This window comes from Eptatretus burgeri, chromosome 5 (assembly GCF_056783735.1).
Source record: "Eptatretus burgeri isolate ZD-2024b chromosome 5, Ebu_testis_v1, whole genome shotgun sequence".
Taxonomy (NCBI): domain Eukaryota; kingdom Metazoa; phylum Chordata; class Myxini; order Myxiniformes; family Myxinidae; genus Eptatretus; species Eptatretus burgeri.
The window spans coordinates 14439016-14460500 of record NC_140965.1 but is presented as its reverse complement, the minus strand read 5'-3'; the positions used below and the strand labels follow the sequence as shown (position 1 = coordinate 14460500).

Below are 21485 nucleotides of genomic sequence, written 5' to 3'. Positions count from 1 at the left end.
GTTGTGGAACCACTGCACGGCTCTTGTCATCTTTTTAACATGTGCTCCCAGATTCAACTCTTCTTGCTGAGACAATAGGTTGAGGACCAGACAGCTGGTACAATCAATCAAAAGAAACTCTGCAACCATCTCAAAGGGTAGTCAATGGTACTGCATACTGTCGAGATGCTCTATAAACAGCAATACCATCTTCCTTCACTGCCTGGTGTGCTCTTTTCAGCGTAGAAGGTCAAGAGGAGCATCTTCGTGCCCGTTTCAAGAATGGGGTGGGTCAGCTGAAAATACAAATTAAAAACAATGGTTACTTAAAATTCATGTTTTATACGTCGTACTTTTGGGCTTCCAGAGATTAAAAATTTTGACAGTCGTGTCCCTTTGACTTTGTTTATGCTAATTTTCGTCACGGATCCTCACTCTCAATATGCAAATGAGCGTCTTTTGGTCACGTGAAATATCAAATGGGGTTTTCAAGTTCTATGATTAAGAAAAATAGGCAAGAGCAAAAAAAAAAAAAAACGGATACCTTTTATAATATTTAAATAAAAATCAACATATTTTTCATTTACTCGAAGCATGGTTCTCAAAATAGTGGTGTGAAACGTCGAGCGATGTGTCGGCTTCCTGCTGGCTTCCGTGTTTGTGTGTGACGTCACATCAAGCGGTAAAATCTTGCGCTGGAGCGGAAGCTATCGGAAACACGTGATGCCATGATTCTCGTGTGGTCTGTCATCACGTGACTTATGTCGCTCTGATTTTTCTTTTTTGATGGTACACACAAGGAACATTGGCGCAGGAGCAGGCCATTCGGCCATCATGCCTTCACTGCACCAAGTCCAGCATCATCACCCTGCCACATGTCACATGCTACCGAGGGGTCTTGCCAATACCCCATGCCCCATGCCCCTCGCCCCTCTATCTCCAATGCATCTCGTGATCCAGGTACCTGTCAAATTCCAAGTTAAACTTATCCACCCCCTCTACTACCACTACCTTTCCAGGGAAGACCATTCCATGCACTAACCACTCTCCGACTGAAAGACGCCCGCCTTAAACGGTCCTAACTCTCATCTTCTGTCCTCAAGCTGAACGTCCTCAAGGTCATTACACTGTCCACTCTGCTGAAACACTCCACTTCACCTATCTTGTCCACACCCTTCAGTATCTTAAACATCTCCATCAGATCCCCTCGCACTCACCTCCTTTCCACTGTATAAAGTCTCATCTCCTTCAAACGTTCCTCGCAGCTGAATCTTGCTTGGCCTGGAATCAACCTCATAGCCCTGGTGTAGTGCACGGTCTTGGGACGTGGAGTGTTATCACGGACAAAGCAATCTGTTATCGCACTTCAATGCACTCGTACTTCTCGATCGGGAATGTCTTCCTTGCACATTAGTCGTTAGGTCGATATAAACAGGTATGTGTACACATTGTTCGGTCTTGGCCAAGCTCGTGGCGGTATTGGTGCAAAGCGTATACAAACTCCATTCTTTTCTAAAATTCCATCCAATATATTTATCTCGAGAGCTCGTCCTTGACACCACAATCCTCAGCTGCAGTCCATTCTCCAACGCATGGGGTGCTCGTTTTTGTTTCTTTTCAACCGTCCTCGGGGCCACTTGAAAACGGTTAAATATTTAGATAAACGTCAGCGTTGCATGGAAACGAAGGAGTAAACAGAGAAGGTTAAACGATTCACGCACAAGGACGGCACATCTGACGCTTTGTTAAAACTACTCATTTGCTTCTCATGGCAAAGGACATAGTTGTGGATGTGCAGAGGTATGATTCCGGCTCGATGATTAGCAGCACCTCATCCCATCAAACAAATTAAACATCAAATCCGATTGACATCAATATCACTGTGTGTGTGTGTGTGTGTATATATATATATATATATATATATATATATATATATATATATATATATATATATATATATATATATATATATATATATATATATATATATATATATATATATATATATATATATATATATATATATATATATATATATATATATATGAATGAACTCAAGCGAAGTCGATGGCACGCCATCGCAAATCCCGCTTCCCACCGGAAGCCAGGGAGAAGGATGGTAGAAAGTTCCACCAGGAATGACGACATCACATTTTGAGTTTAAATTTGGACCTCTGTGACCCTCTCTCTGACCCCCTAGAACATGAACGGGGAGTTAAATCTAAAAAATCTTTGCATATTTAATGTATCCCCAATGTTGATTGCATATAGAAAGTTTCATTTAAAAAAGTTTTAAAATCTGCCCGTAATTGCATTTTTCAGGATATGATATTTTGACCTCGCTCTTGCACATTCTTGCCATGTGGTGATCATAACTGCCAAGTTTTGTGAATTTCTGCTCAACCGTTGAGATGGTGTGAAGGACAGACAAACAGACAGAGCAGATTACAATATCCACCATTTTTTTTTCAAAAAGCGTGGGGATAATGGTGTGCACAGATGTCTGTGTTCTATCTGGACCCTTTGTTTGCTTCTTTCGAATACAAAATATACTTTTTAACAGCAACCCATCTGCTTTCTCTCCTATAGTTTCACGTATGCTCAAATACAGCTGTTTGAGGTTTGATTACTGGCACCAGCAATGGGAGAGGACGTAAAGCAAATGGACATCGAAGATATCATGGTATCTTCTACAAGACCGACCGAATAAATCCCACTATGGATTAGGTAAAAGGACAAGAGGCAGACTTTACAGACTGTCCCAACACGGAATTTACCTTCAGCTCCGGTCTCTGAACCCAGAAGTAACATAGAACTCTGTGCTGCAACCAATGCAAATTCTTTATTACAACTCCATTTCAAAAATCACAATAAAGCTTTCTGCAAGACATTTTATACCACTCAAAATTGGCAGGAGAGAAATAAACTATAATATATTTATATATAATTATACTGAAATGTTAAAACCCGCATTCATGCTCGCGAAAACGCACCTAAGGCTTGGGTGGTCTGAAGGAGACCCAGAGTGAAAGTACAAAGGAAACGCCCCTTTTTCCCAGTCGTTGCCCAATCAAAATATTGCACAGTGAATCTCACGCTACAGAGAGGGGTCGGGGATGAAGGAGGGACAATGATTTTTGGCTTAGACCGTGACACTACACAGTATGTACTACTGCTGGAGTAACCACCAGAACGAGAGTTTGATAGGTAGAGGGTCAACAGAAATGGGTGGTCGGTGCGGGTGGATGGGGAAGGCGGGTGGGTTGGTTAGGAGACGGAAAACGATGCACTTTTATTGCATCAGCGGACTAGAGCGGTTATGGCTAGGCGAGTTAATTTTCTTCCTTTTTTTTATTTTTTTTGGTTTAAGAAAAGACAAAAATATTCGACAACACAGGTGCATGTCAACGTCAAACGCTTTGAGCAGCTCGGTAATCAAGTTAATGACAAATAACAGGTAAAGCATGTGTAGAGCTGCTAGTTGCCGATAACCCTTAGTTGTTTAATATACAGTGCTCTGACTGTTGCCTGATTTTGAAAACAAACGAAATTAAAACAAAAAGGTAAAAAGCACTCGAGGCAGAGCACAAACTTGCCTTTCGAAAGGGGGCCGAGGAAAGGCGTCGGTTTTGTGCAAGAACCGTCCTTAGTTGGGGCGAGGTCGGGGAGGAGAACGAAACATCACTCCACAAATTTAATGCCACTGTCCAAGTCACGTGCTCAGAAATAGCGTTTTTTTACAGTTGCTTTGAACACCGTAATTCTGGATAATTATAATATCATTAAAATATGGAGGTTCAAGCCCACATGCTTGCTAACAGCCACCGATTACATACATGACAGTAAATACGAGCAAACTACCCTGATAAACTGCAAGTTGCCACTTTAAAAAATAAAAACAATAATAATAACAATAATAATAAAACCAGCACAGCCAAAAAAGTAAACCGAGAGATCAACTTACAATAATTTCAATCACAATGATCGGAGAACACACAAACACTCCGTAGTGGAATAATAATAATAATAATAATTACTGTAATTCTATAAGACAAAGCAGCTATGCCACCTCATTAAGAAAGCGTACAGGTGTGCAGAAATAAAACAGCCAGTGTTTGGAGCTAAAAGAGAGACAAAGTGAGTGATAGACGGCACGAGCTGCACGATCGGATGGACGCGGGCCCGTCGTTACAATACGAATACTGTTACAAACGTTTAGAAAAAAAAATAAAATCACCAGGACATCGATTATAGTGAAAATGCAAAACCAAACATGGCCTGAAACGGCACAACACCGATGCGGCTCCTTGAGAGCATTGCCCAACTACCCAGGTGGGAGGACCGCAGGAACACGATGCCGCATCTGATAGAAGCACCTTACGCTCGGGCACGGACGTGGATGGACCAAAGTGCGCGCCGTGTGGTTTCTGACTATGCGCTGTTTAAAAACAGAAATAATCCGGTAATACAGAGCTAAGACGCTGGATAATAAAACGATCACGAAATCTGAAAACAAAATTAATTTGAAAAAAGCTAAAATAAAATTAGAGAGACGATGATTTTGAAAGAAAATGCGGTGTGCTCATAGCTACCATCCAATAAATCTAAAGCTACAGCAACCAAAAACAAAACAAATTAACAAAAGAAGAAGAATATAACAAGGCTTTCACTCAAAACAAGCATTCGACTCAACACGACGCAACGTCGTGTCGAGGTTTCATCCAGAGCTTACTCAGCTGTCATCGAGCGCATACGCTTCTTCCTGCCAATGCTGGAATGTTCAAAGCTGGAGTTTCCCCAAACACCATTACACGTACAACTCTTTCAGCAAGACTCCGGTATGGAACTCTCTCTCCTCTCTCTCTCTCTCCCCCCCTCGCCCTCTCTCTTTCTCTCTACTCTGTACACGTTCCAATCGACCGGCGAAACCAATGGCGAAAAATCCGATTCAGACCCCTCGCTTCATGCATAAGGAATCAGCTCATAGGTTTCGGGCTTGTTTGATGTCATCACCACTGTTCCCTGTCAACTCTGAGGCCTTCATGCAAATACGAGTCATTCGAGCCTGTCCAATAGTGATGTCACGGCCAGCCGTAGCCTTCTCATCCGAGCTCGTCAATGTAACAGAGAACTGCTCTGTGCAGCCGACAAGGAAGAGGATTCAAACTGTTTCTAACACATTCATGTGCTCTACAAATAATTTTAAGGTGTTCGTCAAAAAACACCGTATTCAGTGCAGAGTAAATGTCGTTTTCATGGCTCGATGTATTCATAATTGTCAACATATTTGTGATGATGCTTGAGATCTAACAGAATGCTCCGTCTTTGGTGCTCCCGTGGTTAAACCGGAACAACTCTGCATTACGATTCTTTACAAGACGTAACCAAGAACGAGGGTTAGCAGTGGCCAGAGTGCCGTAGTGCGATACACATGTATTACGGTTCATTTGTGTGATACTTCATGCCGCTCGGTTCGTTTGTGTCTTCCACCAATCGCTGGTGGAAGTGTATAAAGGGCTTTTTAATGTCAAGTTGCGAAAAGGTTAACAATTTGATAAATCCGAAAGAACGATTACATCAGCAGATCCGATCTCCCATGGATGTGGGAGCACACCTGTCCTAACGAGAAACCAACAGATTTGATTTTAACAAGTATCTCCACAATTACTGTTCATCACGTTTCATTTTGAAAACTGCTCAAAAAGGCCAATCCGAACAATGAAATCTCAAAATAACAAATAAAAACCGCTGCTTTCAAAAACGACCAAGCTCTGTGCATCCCACATAGTTAAATGAACTCTGACGTGAAACGCACACGACCAAACAGTGCGATTAAGGCACGACGGTAAAAGTTCTTTTAAAAAAAAAAATTCATTAAAAACACACATGATCGACTTCAAATATTCCATGAGACGTCGGATCACCGGTCCGCGTCGCATTCACATTTTGCGCTCCTTTCCACGGCAAAGCTCCATCGGCGCCCACAGAACCCTTTCAGTCCTTAAGGGAGTGCAAGCACAGCACAGCGACGTGTGCACGATCCCGACGTGCTCACCACGACATCAAGCTTCCTTTACGACGTCGGATCGTCTTAATGCCACTAACATTTGGAATACAACAATGGCGTAATTAAGGCCTACAGGATTTAGCTAACACTGCTATTGCAAAAACTGGAGTTAAGGTTCCCGGAACAAAATGCAACGCCTGTTAAACGGAAATGATTGAATGCCCAAATGCCACCTCATATAAACTACATACTTACACATTCCCAAATAAGCAGTGATAAATGCTGTTCGAGCGAGAGAATACTTGAAAAGAGAAATTCCGCAAAAGGAAAGATGTAAAAACAGGAAAATAATTTGTCGAGTGGCACGGTGTCGTATAATGGGAACAGTTTGTGGTACCGAGGTTCTTCCAGTGACCGAATATGAGCGTGATGCGTGTAAACAGCATTATTGAGAACAATTCTTGAGGCCGAGCATTATGTGGTTCTGCTACACGGCCAATGTTTGGAATCGACGAAAGAAAACCCGCACTGGACGCAATGCGAAATTGTGCCCTGGGAGGCGCGAGATTCTCGGCCACACGTGATTTTGCGGGATCGAGGATATAAAGATGCTGAGTAAGCAGCAATGAGAACGAACAAGTGTTGAGCTCGTGAGCCCTTTCCATGCACGTGTACACTTTCACTGCTACAGAATGAGAAAGTGCCCTGGAGTTGCCTGGCTAACTTGAAACCCGGCAAAAATGGCTGAAGTGGCTTGGGAAGGAGCCAGGAAGGTTTGGCAACGGTTTGTTAAGAGAGGGGCTCCGGTATACGATACAAAGGGGCTGGGGGAAGGCAGGTAGTGGGCCGTTGAAGGACTTAGCCCAAGCCCAGACCTGTATGCCGGGTAAGCAGAGGCCAAGTGACAAGCGGTGCTGGGCCGTGGGAGGAAACAGTTGGGGTAGGGGTAGGTGTAGGTGGGAGGTTGCAGTACAGAGGGGCTTTGATGGTTGTACTGGTGTTGATGATGGCGTTGGTGGTGAGACACGGTGTAAGATGGCTGTGGAAAGGAGTTGGGTACAGCAACAGGTGCGTGGTACCAGGTCCTGGACAGAAATCCATTGGCTTCAATGAGCTGGTGGGGTGAATTGCAAACACATATTAGGAAAGTGAAATGCCAACAGTATGGAAAAGGAACAACATATATTTTCTCAAACCAAGCAAAAAATTTCAGAAATAACAAATCGAACTATAAGCCAAACAACTGACAGACTTTGATTCATTCTCACCCCATATCAACCCTTATCCCGATCCTATCTCTCTTTTGCTTTTGCTCCTGTCTGCTGATGTAGAACGACATTGGCTTTCATTAATAAAACCAGAACGGTACTCAATAGAGCGAATACCTCTGCCAGGCTGAACGGTTTACGTTTTGTATCCCACTAGTAGGCCGGATCTGGATTCGGACTTCAACCAAAATCGAATCGGCTTGTTATCGTCACCAAACCAACTCGTTCACCTAGTTTTGTGATGACTCATCCACAACTTTTTGAAATATCATGCTATAAATCACTTTTGGCCCTATCTCTCTCAATGGTGAAGAATTAAAAAATTCTCATATCTGGTTTCAGATAGTCAACAAAATTGAAACAATTTTTCGTCACACACCCAACATGTCCACACGGTGTTGCCCTGACCGTCAATAACTTTTTGAGATATTGTACCAATGATTGTTTTTGGACCTATCTCTCAATGGTGAAGAATCACTGAAAAAATTTATAGTATCTGAATCTGGATCCGGATATTCACCAAAATCTAATAACTTCATCAATGTCACACACTTAAGCTGTCCATCAAATTTCGTCTGAATCCATGCACAACTTTTTCAGATATTCTATTCACAAAGGGACAGACAGACAAACAAGATACATTACATCGTGCTTCGCACAATATTTGCAGGATCCATCTCCCTCCGCCCTCCCCACACAAAAAAGTTGCCATGGATACATCACATCGGTTTAGAATTGTGACCTGTAGGTGACTGACAGACAGACAAACAAACAGACAGAACAAGAAGATGATGTTGTGCAGAGCACCACACTTGCAAAATCTGTAAGACAAATTTGACCTCAAAAATAATTGGTGGTTGAATTTAATGACCAAATATGCAACTCATCTTTAAATTTCAAGTGAATCGGATGAAAATTGACAATTTTAGAAATTCGGCCGATGTTGACCTTTTGGCCTACGTGAACCTCCAAAATGATTGGTGGTTGAATTCATTGACCTGAAATATAAATCCTCTTCAAATTTCAAGTCAATCGGATGAAAATTGAGGATTTTAGAAACACCACCTTCGTTGCTGACCTTTTGGTCAACGTTGATCTCAAAAATAATTGATTGGTTAAATTCAGCAACCTGAAATATAGATCCTCTTCAAATTTCAAGTCAATCGGATGAAAATTAAGGATTTTAGAAATCTCAGCTGAGTTGTTGAACTTTGGCCTTTGTTGACTTTTTGGCTGATGCTGACCTCAAAAATAATAGGTGGTTGTATTCAGTGACCAGATGAAAAACCTGTTAAAATTTCAAGTCAATCGGATGAAAAATGACTTTTAGATCAATCAAGTTGAAATTTAAAATGTGTATGTATGTATGTATGTATGTATGTATGTATGTATGTATGTATGTATGTATGTATGTATGTATGTATATTGTTGTGGTTGACGAAATTCGCAAACCACCATTCAGGTCCCGTAGGTGAGATATCTCTGTAAGTATATGTGTAGTTAGCCCAAACCCGTTGTTTAGAGGGAATAAATGTAATTCATTCGGGCTGCGACCCTTTTAGATAGCCGTTTTTCTTTTATTTTGGACCTTTATTTTGGACCAACCGCCATTACTACCACCACAACCACCACCAACCGCATCTCGACAACCACAGCCACCTTCTCCAGAACCGCCTTCACAACATCCACCTTCTCCACAACCGCTCACACAACAACCACCAACCGCAACGCCGCTTCACACAACAACAACAACGCCAACAGCCACGACCTTTACCGTCACAACTCACTCTCGCAACCATCGCATCACCGCCATTCCCGCGCCGATTGTGGGCACCGATCCTGAACTCGTACAGGGCGCGCACCGAGCAGCGGGTGCAAAAAGCGGCCTTTCCGAGAAATCGGATCAAGAATGATTCACGCCCACTTCTGTTCCGTCCTATCAGCGAGCGTGGGGCGATTTGGCCCCGCCTCCAGGCGTGTCGGAGGATAATCGATATATGCAGATTCGAGGATCGGGATTGATTCACGCCCACTTTTCGTCTGTCCAATGGGCGAGCGTGGCTCCGCCCCCGAGCCGATCCTGATCCAAAAATCTGCATATGGTTTCTCCTGTCGCACTATGGAGCGCCGAGCGCGGAGCGAATTGGGTCGAGTTTTCAGTTTCCGAGTGGAAGAGTTGGAGAGCTGTGGCGGCGGCGAAATCAGTCGAGAGAGTGTCTGTCGGGGTCCGGAGAGTCTGGAGAAGCCAAGGAGCTTTGTGGAGGTCTGCGCTCGTGTCAGAGTCGGGGAGCTGCGGAGAGGGGAGGCCGGGAACGCGGTCGAGGTCGCAGTGGAGTCGCTCGTCGCGGGACCCAAGTAAGCCAGATATCCTCTTCCCCCCCCGAGCATCAACAACCGCCCCCCTGTTTCCCCCCGCGCTGAGATAGTGTGAGAAGGGGGCCCCGTTCCCACCCCATTCCAGGCAGTGCCAGCGAGGCCCGCGGAGTCGGGGCGCCGCCGCCATTTTGCGGCTCATCACCAGACGGGTAGGCTCGACGCGGTCTCGGCCCCAGGCCCGTCTGCCCCCTTATCGTTGAGGGTGGCCCCTTTTTCTTTTGCTTTGGAGTATATGTGTTGTCGGCGCCGTCTGTGAAGTAAAACTGTGTAAGTGTTGCCGTGTGCTCGCGTAGTCGGTAGTAGATCTGCATTGTGTCTCTTTTTGTTGCATTTGCTTTTTGTGCAGAATTGTCGTGTTACTTTTACATTTGCTTTTGGTGCATAATTGTTGTAATTGTATACGTGTGCTTTCCGTTTGCCGTGGAATAAATGTGCTTTATGTTGAACTGTTTTTCCCGTTTCGCTTCGTCTTTTCTTTAATTGAATCTCCATCTTACTTCACGTAAAGGGTTGGTCGTGGGCTAAATACGCCCAATAATTAATCGTTACCGTCGAGGTTGACGATAACACCGCTCGGTTATCCCGATAGTATGGAACGGGTCGCTTAAAGTGGCCCGTGTCCGAAGTCGACCTGCGGCGAGGTGCGATCGCCCGGTCTACCCTCCGTGTGGGTACTTAGGTAGGTCGAATTTGGCGAACAACCCTATCCCACGCGGGGGGCCGATTGGCACGATCGTGGTGAGGCCGAAAGGCCCACCCGTGACTGGTTCCCGGCGTTGGTCCGAGAGGGTCACGACGGGATTGTCCGTCCGGTGGGCGATGTGCCACGATTCAAGTTACGTGGCCGTTCGCACGCCGGCGGGCGCGAATCCGCAACAATATATATTGTGACGTCCACGGGACTTGAACAGTCCCACCAACGTAGAATGAGCCGAAACGATGGAGGCGGTTTATTTATTTATAACCCAAACATGGCGGTTCTAATCGCTCTACCGCAAACGGGACGAGGAAGGTGGCACGAGTCACTTTTCACTGAGTTGATGATGTTTATTTGTTTTTACTATTAACCAGAAATAACAAGACTCGGAAAGAAAAGGGATCCGGGGCGATTCGACGGGATGGTGTGGGATCGGGCGTGGGGAAAAACACAGACAATTCCAATGAATATACAGATCTCAAACCTCTAAGGCGCCAAGCACACACACACACACACACACACACACACACACACACACACACACACACACACACACACACACACACACACACACACGTAGCTATTTCTGGTGGTCAGGCTGGACCGTGGTGTGGACGCAAGTGTCCCTGGATCGGCGTCGGACGAGCTGGCCTTGCTCTCGTCAGGGGGGCAGGAGAAACCGTGGTGCTGTCGACCTCCTGGTCTTGGCCCAAGTCCGCTCACAGCCGCCAGGGAACCAGTTCTGGCGCCAAGTTGCGAGCAGGAGAGGGAGGCAGGTCCGCCCGCCGTTCGACCCCGTACTCCGAGTCAGCAGAACCCCAGAGCCAACCAAGGTGAGGCACGAGGCTCAGCAAGGCTCCAAGACACGATGAAGAACACGATCGAATCAGCACAACAACAAGGACGCTCTCCGCGCAACAGCCTCTACACCAAAAAAAACACGATCTTTTTGGTTGTGATCTTCTTCCTCTTCCTTTTCGACCCCGAACAGAACCTTTTTATCCTTGGTCCTCGTCACTTCCAATCGAGCCGTTTATTGGCCCACCGCCATCGCCTTCCGCCAATCGTGATCACGGGGCGGAGCCATCCGCTGCACTGTCCTGTGACGTCATGGCCAGTCTCCAGAGAATACCAAAAGGGGTTTACGCAGACACACTTACCCTATCCCGTGTCCCTATCTAATTACGTGACAATTATCATTTCCCCCTTGAAGAAATGAACATTTACTAGACAACTTATCACCACTGAATTGCTACTTATTACATCAAGATCCTGGTAAACTCGAACAGCATGGCATACCTAATTAAACATCCTAATTATCCTTTGAATGCATACCCCCCCTCAAACGTAACAATATATATATATATATATATATATATATATATATATATATATATATATATATATATATATATATATATATATATATATATTGTTGCGGTTGAGGAAATTCGTAAACCACCATTCAGGTCCCGTAGGTGAGATATCTCTGTAAGTACATGTGTAGTTAGCCCAAACCCATTGTTTAGAGGGAATAAATGTGATTCATTCGGGCTGCGACCCTTTAAGATAGCCGTTTTTCTGTTCTATCTTTATTTTGAACCAACCACATCTCAACCGCCATCACACAACCACCAACCGCAACCCCGCTTCACAACAACAACAACAACGCCAACAGCCACGACCTTTACCTTCACAACTCGCTCCCGCAAACATCGCATCACCGCCATTCCAAACGTCGCATTGGCCATGGACCAGCACTTTAAACCCTCCACCACCTTCGCCTCTCCTTCTGCGGCCATTCCCGCACCGCTTGTGGGCACCGAGCGTCAGGCTGTCCTGGCCTCGTGCGGGACGCGCACCGAGCCGCGGGTGCAAATAGCGGCCTTTCCGAGGAGAATTCGGATCAGGAATGATACACGCCCACTTCTGATCCGTCCAATCAGCAAGCGCAGGGCGGTTTGGCCCCGCCTCCAGGCGCGTCGGAGTAGAATCGATATATGCAAATTCGAGGATCAGGGGAGACTCACGCCCCTTTTTCTCCGTCCAATGGGCGAGCATGGCTCCACCCCTGAGCTCGTTCTGATCCAGAAATTTGCATATGGGTTCTCCAGCCGGACTATAAAGCGCCGAGCGTGGGGTGAATTTAGTCAGTTTTGAGTTGGAGAAGAGTTTGAGGCAGTCAGAGTTGGAGAAAAGGTCGAGGCAGTCAAGTCGGGTCTGGAGAGGAGCAGTTTGTAGAGCCGTGAGTCAAATCGGGTCTGGAGAGTGGCAGTCTGTCGGGGTTCGGAGTCTGTCGGGGAGCTGCAGAGAGGGGAAGCCTGGAGCGCGGTTGAGGTGATTTGCTGCAGTCGGCTGAGGAGAATTGCGGAGGGGACCGGATACCTCGGGTCCGAGGCAAGGAAGACGGCGGTCGGCGACGAGGTCGCAGCGGATTCGCTCGTCGCGGGACCCAAGCAAGCCAGCCATCCTCTTTCCCCAGAGCATCAACAATTCCCCCCTTCCCCCCCCTGCGCTGAGATAGTGCGAAAAGGGGGCCCCGTTCCCACCCCACTCCAAGCAGTGCCAACGAAACCCGCAAAGGAGCGCAGAGTCAGGGCACCGCCGCCACATTTGCGGCTCATCACAAGACACGGGTAGGATCCACCTGGTCTCGCAGCCCACAGGCCCCGTCTGCCCCCTTGTCTTTGAGGGTGGCCCTTTTCTTTTGCTTTTGAGTAAATGTGTTGTCGGCGCCGTCTGTAAAGTAAAACTGTGTAAGTGTTGCCGTGTGCTCGCATAGTCGGTAGTAGATCTGCATTGTTGTGTTTCTTTTGTTACATCTGCTTTTGGTGCATAATTGTTGTAATTCTATATGTGTGCTCTCCGTGTGACGCGGAATAAATGTGAATTATGTTGAACTGTTTTCCCGTTTCGCTTCGTCTTTTCTTTAATTGAATCTCCATCTTGCTTCACGTAAAGGGTTGGTAGTGGGCTTAATACGCCCGATAGCTAGTTAATCGGAACCGTCGAGGTCGACGATAACACCGCTCGGTTATCCCGATAGTACGGAACGGGTCGCTTAAGTGGCCCGTGTCCGGAGTCGACCTGCGGCGATCGCCCGGTCTACCCTCCGTGTGGGTACTTAGGTAGGTCGAATTTGGCGAACAACCCTATCCCACACGGAGGGCCGATTGGCACGATCGTGGTGAGGCCGAAAGGCCCACCCGTGACTAGTTCCCGGCGTAGGTCTGAGAGGGTCACGACAGAATTGTCCGTCCGGTGGGCGACGTGCCGCGATTCGAGTTACGTGGCCGATCGCACGCCGGCGGGCGCGAATTCGCAACAATATGTATATATTGTTGCGGTCTTCGCGCCCGCCGGCGTGCGACGGCCACGTAACTCGAATCGCGGCACGTCGCCCACCGGACGGACAATCCAGTCGTGACCCTCTCGGACTAACGCCGGGAACCAGTCACGGGTGGACCTTTCGGTCTCACCGCGATCGAGCCAATCAGCCCCCGCGTGGGATAGGGTTGCTCGCCAAATTCGAACTACCTAAGTACCCACGCGGAGGGTAGACCGGGCGATCGCACCTCGCCGCAGGTCGACTTCGGACACGGGCCACTTAAGCGACCCGTTCCGTACTATCAGAATAACCGAGCGGTGTTATCGTCGACCTCGACGGTTCGATTAATTATCGGGCGTACTCAGCCCACTACCGGCCCTTTACGTGAGCAAGATGAGGGTTCAATGGAGGAAAAGACGAGCGAAAGCGGGAGAACAGTTCAACAATAAAGCACATTTATTCGCGACAGAACGGAAAGCACACAAATACAATTCCACCAAATGCACACAAAAAGAAAACACAATTCCATTTACACAAAAAGCAAACATAAAAGTGAAAACACAGTGCAGAGCTAATACCGACTACCGAGCACACGGCAACACTTATACAATTCTACTTCACAGACGGCGCCGACAACACATACCCAAAACCAAGGAAAGAAATCCCCCAAGAATGAGGTAGGCCTGGGGCCGAGACCGGGTCGGGCCTCCCCGCCTGGTCATGAGCCGCGGGCCGGCGATGGCCCCGCAACCCGCGGGCCTCGTGGACAGTGCCTGGCAGGGGGGTGGGAACGGGGCCCCCTTGGTCGCACTATCTCAGCGCGGGGGGAAACAGGAGGGGGTTGCTGATGCTCGGGGTATCGAGGATCTTTATTATATGCGACGAGCGTCTCCACCTCGGCCAGGTCGCGCTGTCGGCCTCCCTCGGGTGCAGCTTCCTGCACGACGCGAGCACCCCTCGTCTGGTGTCGCCGCCTTTCCACAGCTCCGTCCCCTCCGTTCCGACTCCAACGCACACGACGAGCAGCTCCACCGCCCGCGAAGTCTTGACCCTCTGCTTCCGACTCTCCTCTTCTTGACTCTCCGACCCGTTCTTGTTTGCGACTCTCTGGTGACTCTTTCTGACTGACGAACACCGTCCTTTTTATCCCCCCGTAACTTCGCCTTTGACCCCCTCCCTTTGACCTTTCACCTCGCTCCCCATTGGCCCGAGAAAAAGTGGGCGTGAAGGCTTTTTGATCCACAAATTTGCATATATCGATCGTTCTGGAGGCGGGGCCAAATCGCCCCTCGCTCACCGATTGGACGGCAAAAAGTGGGCGTGTGTCGTTTTTGATCCGTTTTTGAAGCAGAAAATCCGTGATTTTGTACACGCTGTTCAACGTGCGCCCTACACGAGTCCAGCATCGGTGCCCATGAGTGGCGCGAGATGACGGTGATGCGATGGTGGCGAGTTGTGACGGTAAAGGTCGTGGCGGTTGTGGTGAAGCGGCGTTGTGGTTGGTGGTTGTTGTTGTGGTTGTGATCATGGTGGTTGGTCCAAAATAAAGATAGTAAAAGAAAAACGGCTATCCTGAAGAGTCGCAGCACGTATAAATGACATGTATTCCCACTAGACAACGGGTTTGGGCCTAACTACACATGCACTTACCGAGATACCTCACCTAAGGGACCTGAATGGTGGTTTGCGAATCTGGTAACCACAACACTACCCCCTTCCCTTTTTACAGACTCGTCCCGAGTCGTCAAATTTTCGTGTGCCATCATGTGTAGTTTTCCCCTAGTACACTTTACCTACGGATCCCTGAGTGCGACATTCATGGTATTCGTGTCCCCAAAATAAATAACCTGAGGGCTGCGTAACTATCTAAACAAACTCACTCACACGGACGACTTAAATAAAATTGCCGGCGCTAAGACATACATGCCGGGGGCGCACTCATATGTACAGTACATCTTAACCTTAACTTACAAATTTTACACTAAACCATGGCCCAGGATCATTGAACTCTGCAAAAGAAAGCAGTTAGCAGGGAGCCAGGCTGCCCACATGCAGTCTCTGGCTCAAACAATGCAGGTCACAGGGAACGTGGCTGGCTGCTCACACGCAGTCCAAGGCCTTCCCTTTTGAACTGAACGCAGTGAACCACAACGGTGCATGGGCTGCACAAACGCAGTCTCCGTGCCAGCTCAAGTGGCACACGCAATGAGCACAACGAATGGATGCATGAATGGATGGACGCAAACACGGTGCACGGGCCGCCACTGCAGGCCCGTGTTGTAGCTGCCAACGGGGCAGTTCTCGCAGCTTGCAAACTGTTGCTTTTACGATCCTGGCGCACATGGCAATGAACAGGGGGGGGGGGGCAAAGCAAAATTGAACGGGGCTGGTGAACATGGGCAGTGGGCATGGCATGGCAAAGGCAGCAGGCAAACACAGCCCGCAGAACCAGGCCGTTGCAGGCAAACACAGCCGGCAGATGAACTGGCCGGCACAGGCCTCGAAGAAAAACAGCCAGCAGATGAACTGGCCGGCACAGGCCTTGCAGCACACAGCTGCCGATGAACTTGGCCGGCCTCCGCCTTGAAGCAAAACACGGCCAGCCGATGAAGTGGCCAGCCTTTGCCGTTCAGTGGAGGTTGGTGGAGGGAGTGCGGTGGTGCTGGCCACTTGGAAGGCGGGCTCGGACCTACCTACCTGTCTCCCTCCCACCTATCGCCTTTGCCTGTCACTGTACATACCCACTCCCTTAATTTGTCAAACCCCAATTTAGCCCCAACTTATTTTTTTGTTGTTTTTATTTTTACTTCCCCACTATAAATCGTCCCCTAACCCCCTTTATCGTCCTTGTTCGGCTAACCTATCCTGTCACCTAGCCTACTCCCAACCCCTACGTTCCCTTCCCAGAGGGGAACAAGGGAGAGCTAGCGTCCTGTGTCGAGGCCCACCGAAGCCTCAGAATGGCCTCCCCAGAGTTCAGCGATCTATAACCAAAGTGGGTCCAGCGGCCCACAACGACAGCGAGGGGATGGATGGTGCGGAGGGGTACATCTCCTAATCTACCCTAACCATTTAACAGTTAAACTACCCCGGGGCTTTCAACAAGCGCCTCTCGCTTAAACTATTGGTTCTAACAACCCAGATTCCCGTCGCCTGTGTTGGTGTCCTCACAATTTCGGGCCTCGCCCCCCAATTTTCTCTCCGTGCCCTCACACGGTCTCCTGGCTGGGACACGTGGCTCCCTTTGGCAGGCACGACCCTCTGCCGAATCTCCCGCTATGGCACCCCCGGGCACTACACTGCCTCCGAGCCTACCAGCTCCCTAACACCGGGGAGTGCCCCCCATGGCACCTCCCCTGAACCGCACACGTGGCAGGCCGGCCTCCCGGGCCCCTTTCCGAGGGTCACCCGTGCCCACAACACTGCCCACGCGGCTAATGGCGCCCCGGGCCCCCGCACCAAGCAGGCGCACCCGTGCCCACTACTCTATCCCGGCCCCCCATGGGCCCATGGCCTACCGCGGCCGACTAGCCTGGTGCCCGGGGTACCCACTCAGCGATACTCACCTTTCGCAGCCACGCTCCCAAGCCCGTCAACAGGGCTCCTGCACCCCTCCAAATGGGTCTCGAGCCTACTTTCCCACCAACAACAAAACGACCTCCATTTTTCAATTTGACTAACCCAGCTAACTCACTTTACACTGACCCCGGGGTCCCTTGGGCGGGAGTCACTCCTCCCCCCAATCACTCATCGCACCATGCATTCCCCATTCGCTCCACACACACACAGACCCGCTGGCCTCACTCACTCACCAAGCACATGCTTCCACTTCACTCACCAACTCTTCAACACACACACCACTGAACTCTGCCATCCTCCTAACTACATCCCCTAACTAACTCGTGCTCCCACGTCGTCCCTTAAACTACAGCACGTTCCATTTAACTCTACGTAGCTAAGCTACGTCCCCTCTACACATCCTCAGTCTGTCACTGTCTCCAATAAATCATTTTATTTCCCAACCTAAATCTCACTAAATCCCTCTACCTAATCCATTCCACGGGCCCCATGAGGACTTACCCCTGCCCCATGGAGCCGGTCTAGCTAAGCTAACCCTTCCCCCTAACTAGTTTCCATCCTGTGCCCAGGGTAAGGGGGTCTTTCACCCCTTGCCCAGGAATCCTTTGCACCCGAAAGTGAGGCTTGGCTTTCCTTTTTTTTTTTCCATGCGCAGCACCTGCGCGGCAACTCGCGCTCTTTGCACCTTGCAACTGCCCGTGACGTCATGCAGCTGCACGTGTTCCTCGTCCCTCCTTGGACGGGACCATCCGGCAGAGATACCCCTCCTGCCGGATTCCAACCCCACGTGCAGCCATGACGTCACCGTGCGCATATAAAAAAAAACACAAGCCCCACGTCTCGAGGGGTTCCCCACGCGAACACATGTGCTTTGCCCGTTGGAGCTTAACACGCACGATCGCGTGGAGAACCCGTCCGGTCCAAATCCGTTTACCTGCCTAAACTTTGTCCGTCCGCGGGATCGGCAAATCCACCGCGTGCGTTTCCGGACCGGGACTTCACTCTCGCAAGCGAGCACGTGGTGGTCTCGTGCGTTGCACAGCACGAACCTCGTGCTCACTGCTGGGTGAACCCGGCACGGTCCTCGAAACAACCACAGCCGCTACTCGGCTTTCGTTCCTCCCATGTCGCCGTCGTCGCCATTCCACACACGCATACCTGCGTGTCACGACGCACACAGTCCACACCATCACATTCACACGGGGAGACGCGGCTGCGTGCTCCCGCATGCCAACCGACATCTCCCTCTCATACCGCTCTCTCACACACACGGTCTCCCTGGCACACAGCGACCTTGCACACGGCCGTTCACTCACGCGTGCCTCACTACTCACACAAACCATACTACTCACACGTGGTGCTCCATTCACTCGCGCGGGGGCACTCACCCGCGGTGCCTTACCCACGCACGCGAGGGCACTCAACCGCTGTGCCTCATCCACACACCGTGCCTCACTCATACACGCGGGGGCACTCACCCGCGGTACCTCACTCATACACACGGCGACACTCACACACGCGGTCTCTTCCACACAACGTCCCTCACTCATACACGCGGGGGCACTCACCCGCGGTGCCTCACTCACACTCCGTGCCTCATCCACACACGGCGTGCTGGGAAGCACGTACTCCGGCACCATCGCCACCACACCACTCACACGTGGTGCCTCACTCATACTGGCCGTTTCACTCACACACACGGCCTCACTCACACACGGTGCCCCATCCACACCCGGCGTGCTGGGAAGCACGCACTCTGGCACCATCGCCACCACACCACTCACACACGGGGTCGCTTCCACACACGGTGCCGCACTCACACCTTGCACCACACACACAGGGACAACCACACTGGGGATTTGTGTCCCCACAAGGGTCTCCGGGGCCTCTATACCCCCCAAGCTCTCCGTGCACCCGTCCACAGCACTCCTCCCCTCAACCTCGCAAAACACGACCGAACTCACCTGGTCGTGACTTGCCTCAAGGGGGCATACTCCCTCCCCTCGTTCCTGGAGGAGGCCATCCAGGTGCTCGCACTGGGTCTCCACCCAGTCCACCAGCTCACCCCCATTATCCTCCACTACCCCCGTGTGTGTGTGTGCGTCACTTACCTTGTCTTCATCGTGTTGTCTCTCCTCTATCGTTCCCATCTCCCGTGTCTCTGCCAACTCTTCACCCTTTACCTCCCTTGTCTCAACTATTATTTCTGTTGTCGTCACCTCGTGTCTCGTCTCACACGTTTTGGTCTCCCCATTTAATTTTTCCCTTTCGGTCATCGTCACGACCCTCGCCCAACACGTTCCACGAATTATTTTTTCACCCGCCTCCACCGCGGGCCTGTCAGCCGTTGCACCCCCACCCAGCTCGTTTGCTCCCACACGTGGAGTCGCCATTTTTATCTCCCCGGTCACGGCCTTCATGCCCGCCTGCAGGCTTCGGCCCATGTTCTGCGTCTCACCCCGCAGCTTTTTCATTTCTTCCTTCATTTGCTGTGTATTCGCATCCATCGTCGTTTTCACTTCATTTGTATTTGTATCCATCTTTTCGTTCATTTGTTTGTTCATGCCTTTCATTTCGTTTTTCATTTCATTTGTATTTGTATCCATCGTCGTTTTCACTTCATTCATTTGTTTGTTCATTGCCGCCAGCATGGCGCATAGCTGGGCCATGTTGGATGCACTCAAGTGAGCCGTTTCGGCAGGGGTTGGGGAAGGGTCTTGGTGGAGAGGGGGGGGGGAGGTGTCATACACCGCGGCCGCCGCCGCACCCACCTCGGGTCCTGGGTTCAGTTGGGCGAGTCCGTGTTCCTGCACAATCAACATTTCCTGCTCGGGGATTCCATCCTGGACCATGGATTCTACATTACTACACATATACATTTCTAATACCCCCGGCTCCCGCTCGCCTTGAGACGCCATCTTGCTTCTCGTGAAGGGTTAATTTGCTCGCTCGTAATTTGGAGGGAATCGGGGGTCGCTTCTCTCACCCCTGGACCGATTCCCGTAAATTTAGCCGGAGACAGGAGAGCCCGTTTTCCTGTTCTCCGATACCAGTGCCGCGAGGAGGGCGATGAATTTGTATCGCACGACCTGACACCAGTGTTGCGGTCTTCGCGCCCGCCGGCGTGCGACGGCCACGTAACTCGAATCGCGGCACGTCGCCCACCGGACGGACAATCCAGTCGTGACCCTCTCGGACTAACGCCGGGAACCAGTCACGGGTGGACCTTTCGGTCTCACCGCGATCGAGCCAATCAGCCCCCGCGTGGGATAGGGTTGCTCGCCAGAATTCGAACTACCTAAGTACCCACGCGGAGGGTAGACCGGGCGATCGCACCTCGCCGCAGGTCGACTTCGGACACGGGCCATAGCGACCCGTTCCGTACTATCAGAATAACCGAGCGGTGTTATCGTCGACCTCGACGGTTCGATTAATTATCGGGCGTACTCAGCCCACTACCAACCCTTTACGTGAAGCAAGATGAGGGTTCAATGGAGGAAAAGACGAAGCGAAGCGGGAGAACAGTTCAACAATAAAGCACATTTATTCGCGACGAACGGAAAGCACACAAATACAATTCCACCAAATGCACACAAAAAAAAGAAAACACAATTCCATTTACACAAAAAGCAAACATAAAAGTGAAAACACAGTGCAGAACTAATACCGACTACCGAGCACACGGCAACACTTATACAATTCTACTTCACAGACGGCGCCGACAACACATACCCAAAACCAAGGAAAAGAAATCCCCCAAGAATGAGGTAGGCCTGGGGCCGAGACCGGGTCGGGCCTACCCGCCTGGTGATGAGACGCGGAGCGGCGATGGCCCCGCAACCCGCGGGCCTCGTGGACAGTGCCTGGCAGGGGGGTGGGAACGGGGCCCCCTTGGTCGCACTATCTCAGCGCGGGGGGAAACAGGAGGGGGTTGCTGATGCTCGGGGTATCGAGGATCTTTATTATATGCGACGAGCGTCTCCACCTCGGCCAGGTCGCGCTGTCGGCCTCCCTCGGGTGCAGCTTCCTGCACGACGCGAGCACCCCCTCGTCTGGTGTCGCCGCCTTTCCACAGCTCCGTCCCCTCCGTTCCGACTCCAACGCACACGACGAGCAGCTCCACCGCCCGCGAAGTCTTGACCCTCTGCTTCCGACTCTCCTCTTCTTGACTCTCCGACCCGTTCTTGTTTGCGACTCTCTGGTGACTCTTTCTGACTGACGAACACCGTCCTTTTATCCCCCCGTAACTTC

The 21485-nt window shown here is 50.0% G+C and overlaps 1 protein-coding gene across 1 annotated transcript in view; it reads right to left on the bottom strand.

The window, feature by feature from the left end:
* Positions 1-2802: 2802 nt before the first annotated feature.
* The window catches only part of LOC147025887 (uncharacterized), a 138188-nt gene continuing 119505 nt past the window's right edge, over positions 2803-21485 (bottom strand). The window contains exon 16 of the mRNA XM_085883612.1: positions 2803-7100. Coding sequence (XP_085739738.1) covers positions 6672-7100 — 429 coding nt within the window. The 3' untranslated portion in view covers positions 2803-6671. The remainder of the gene's footprint in view (positions 7101-21485) is intronic.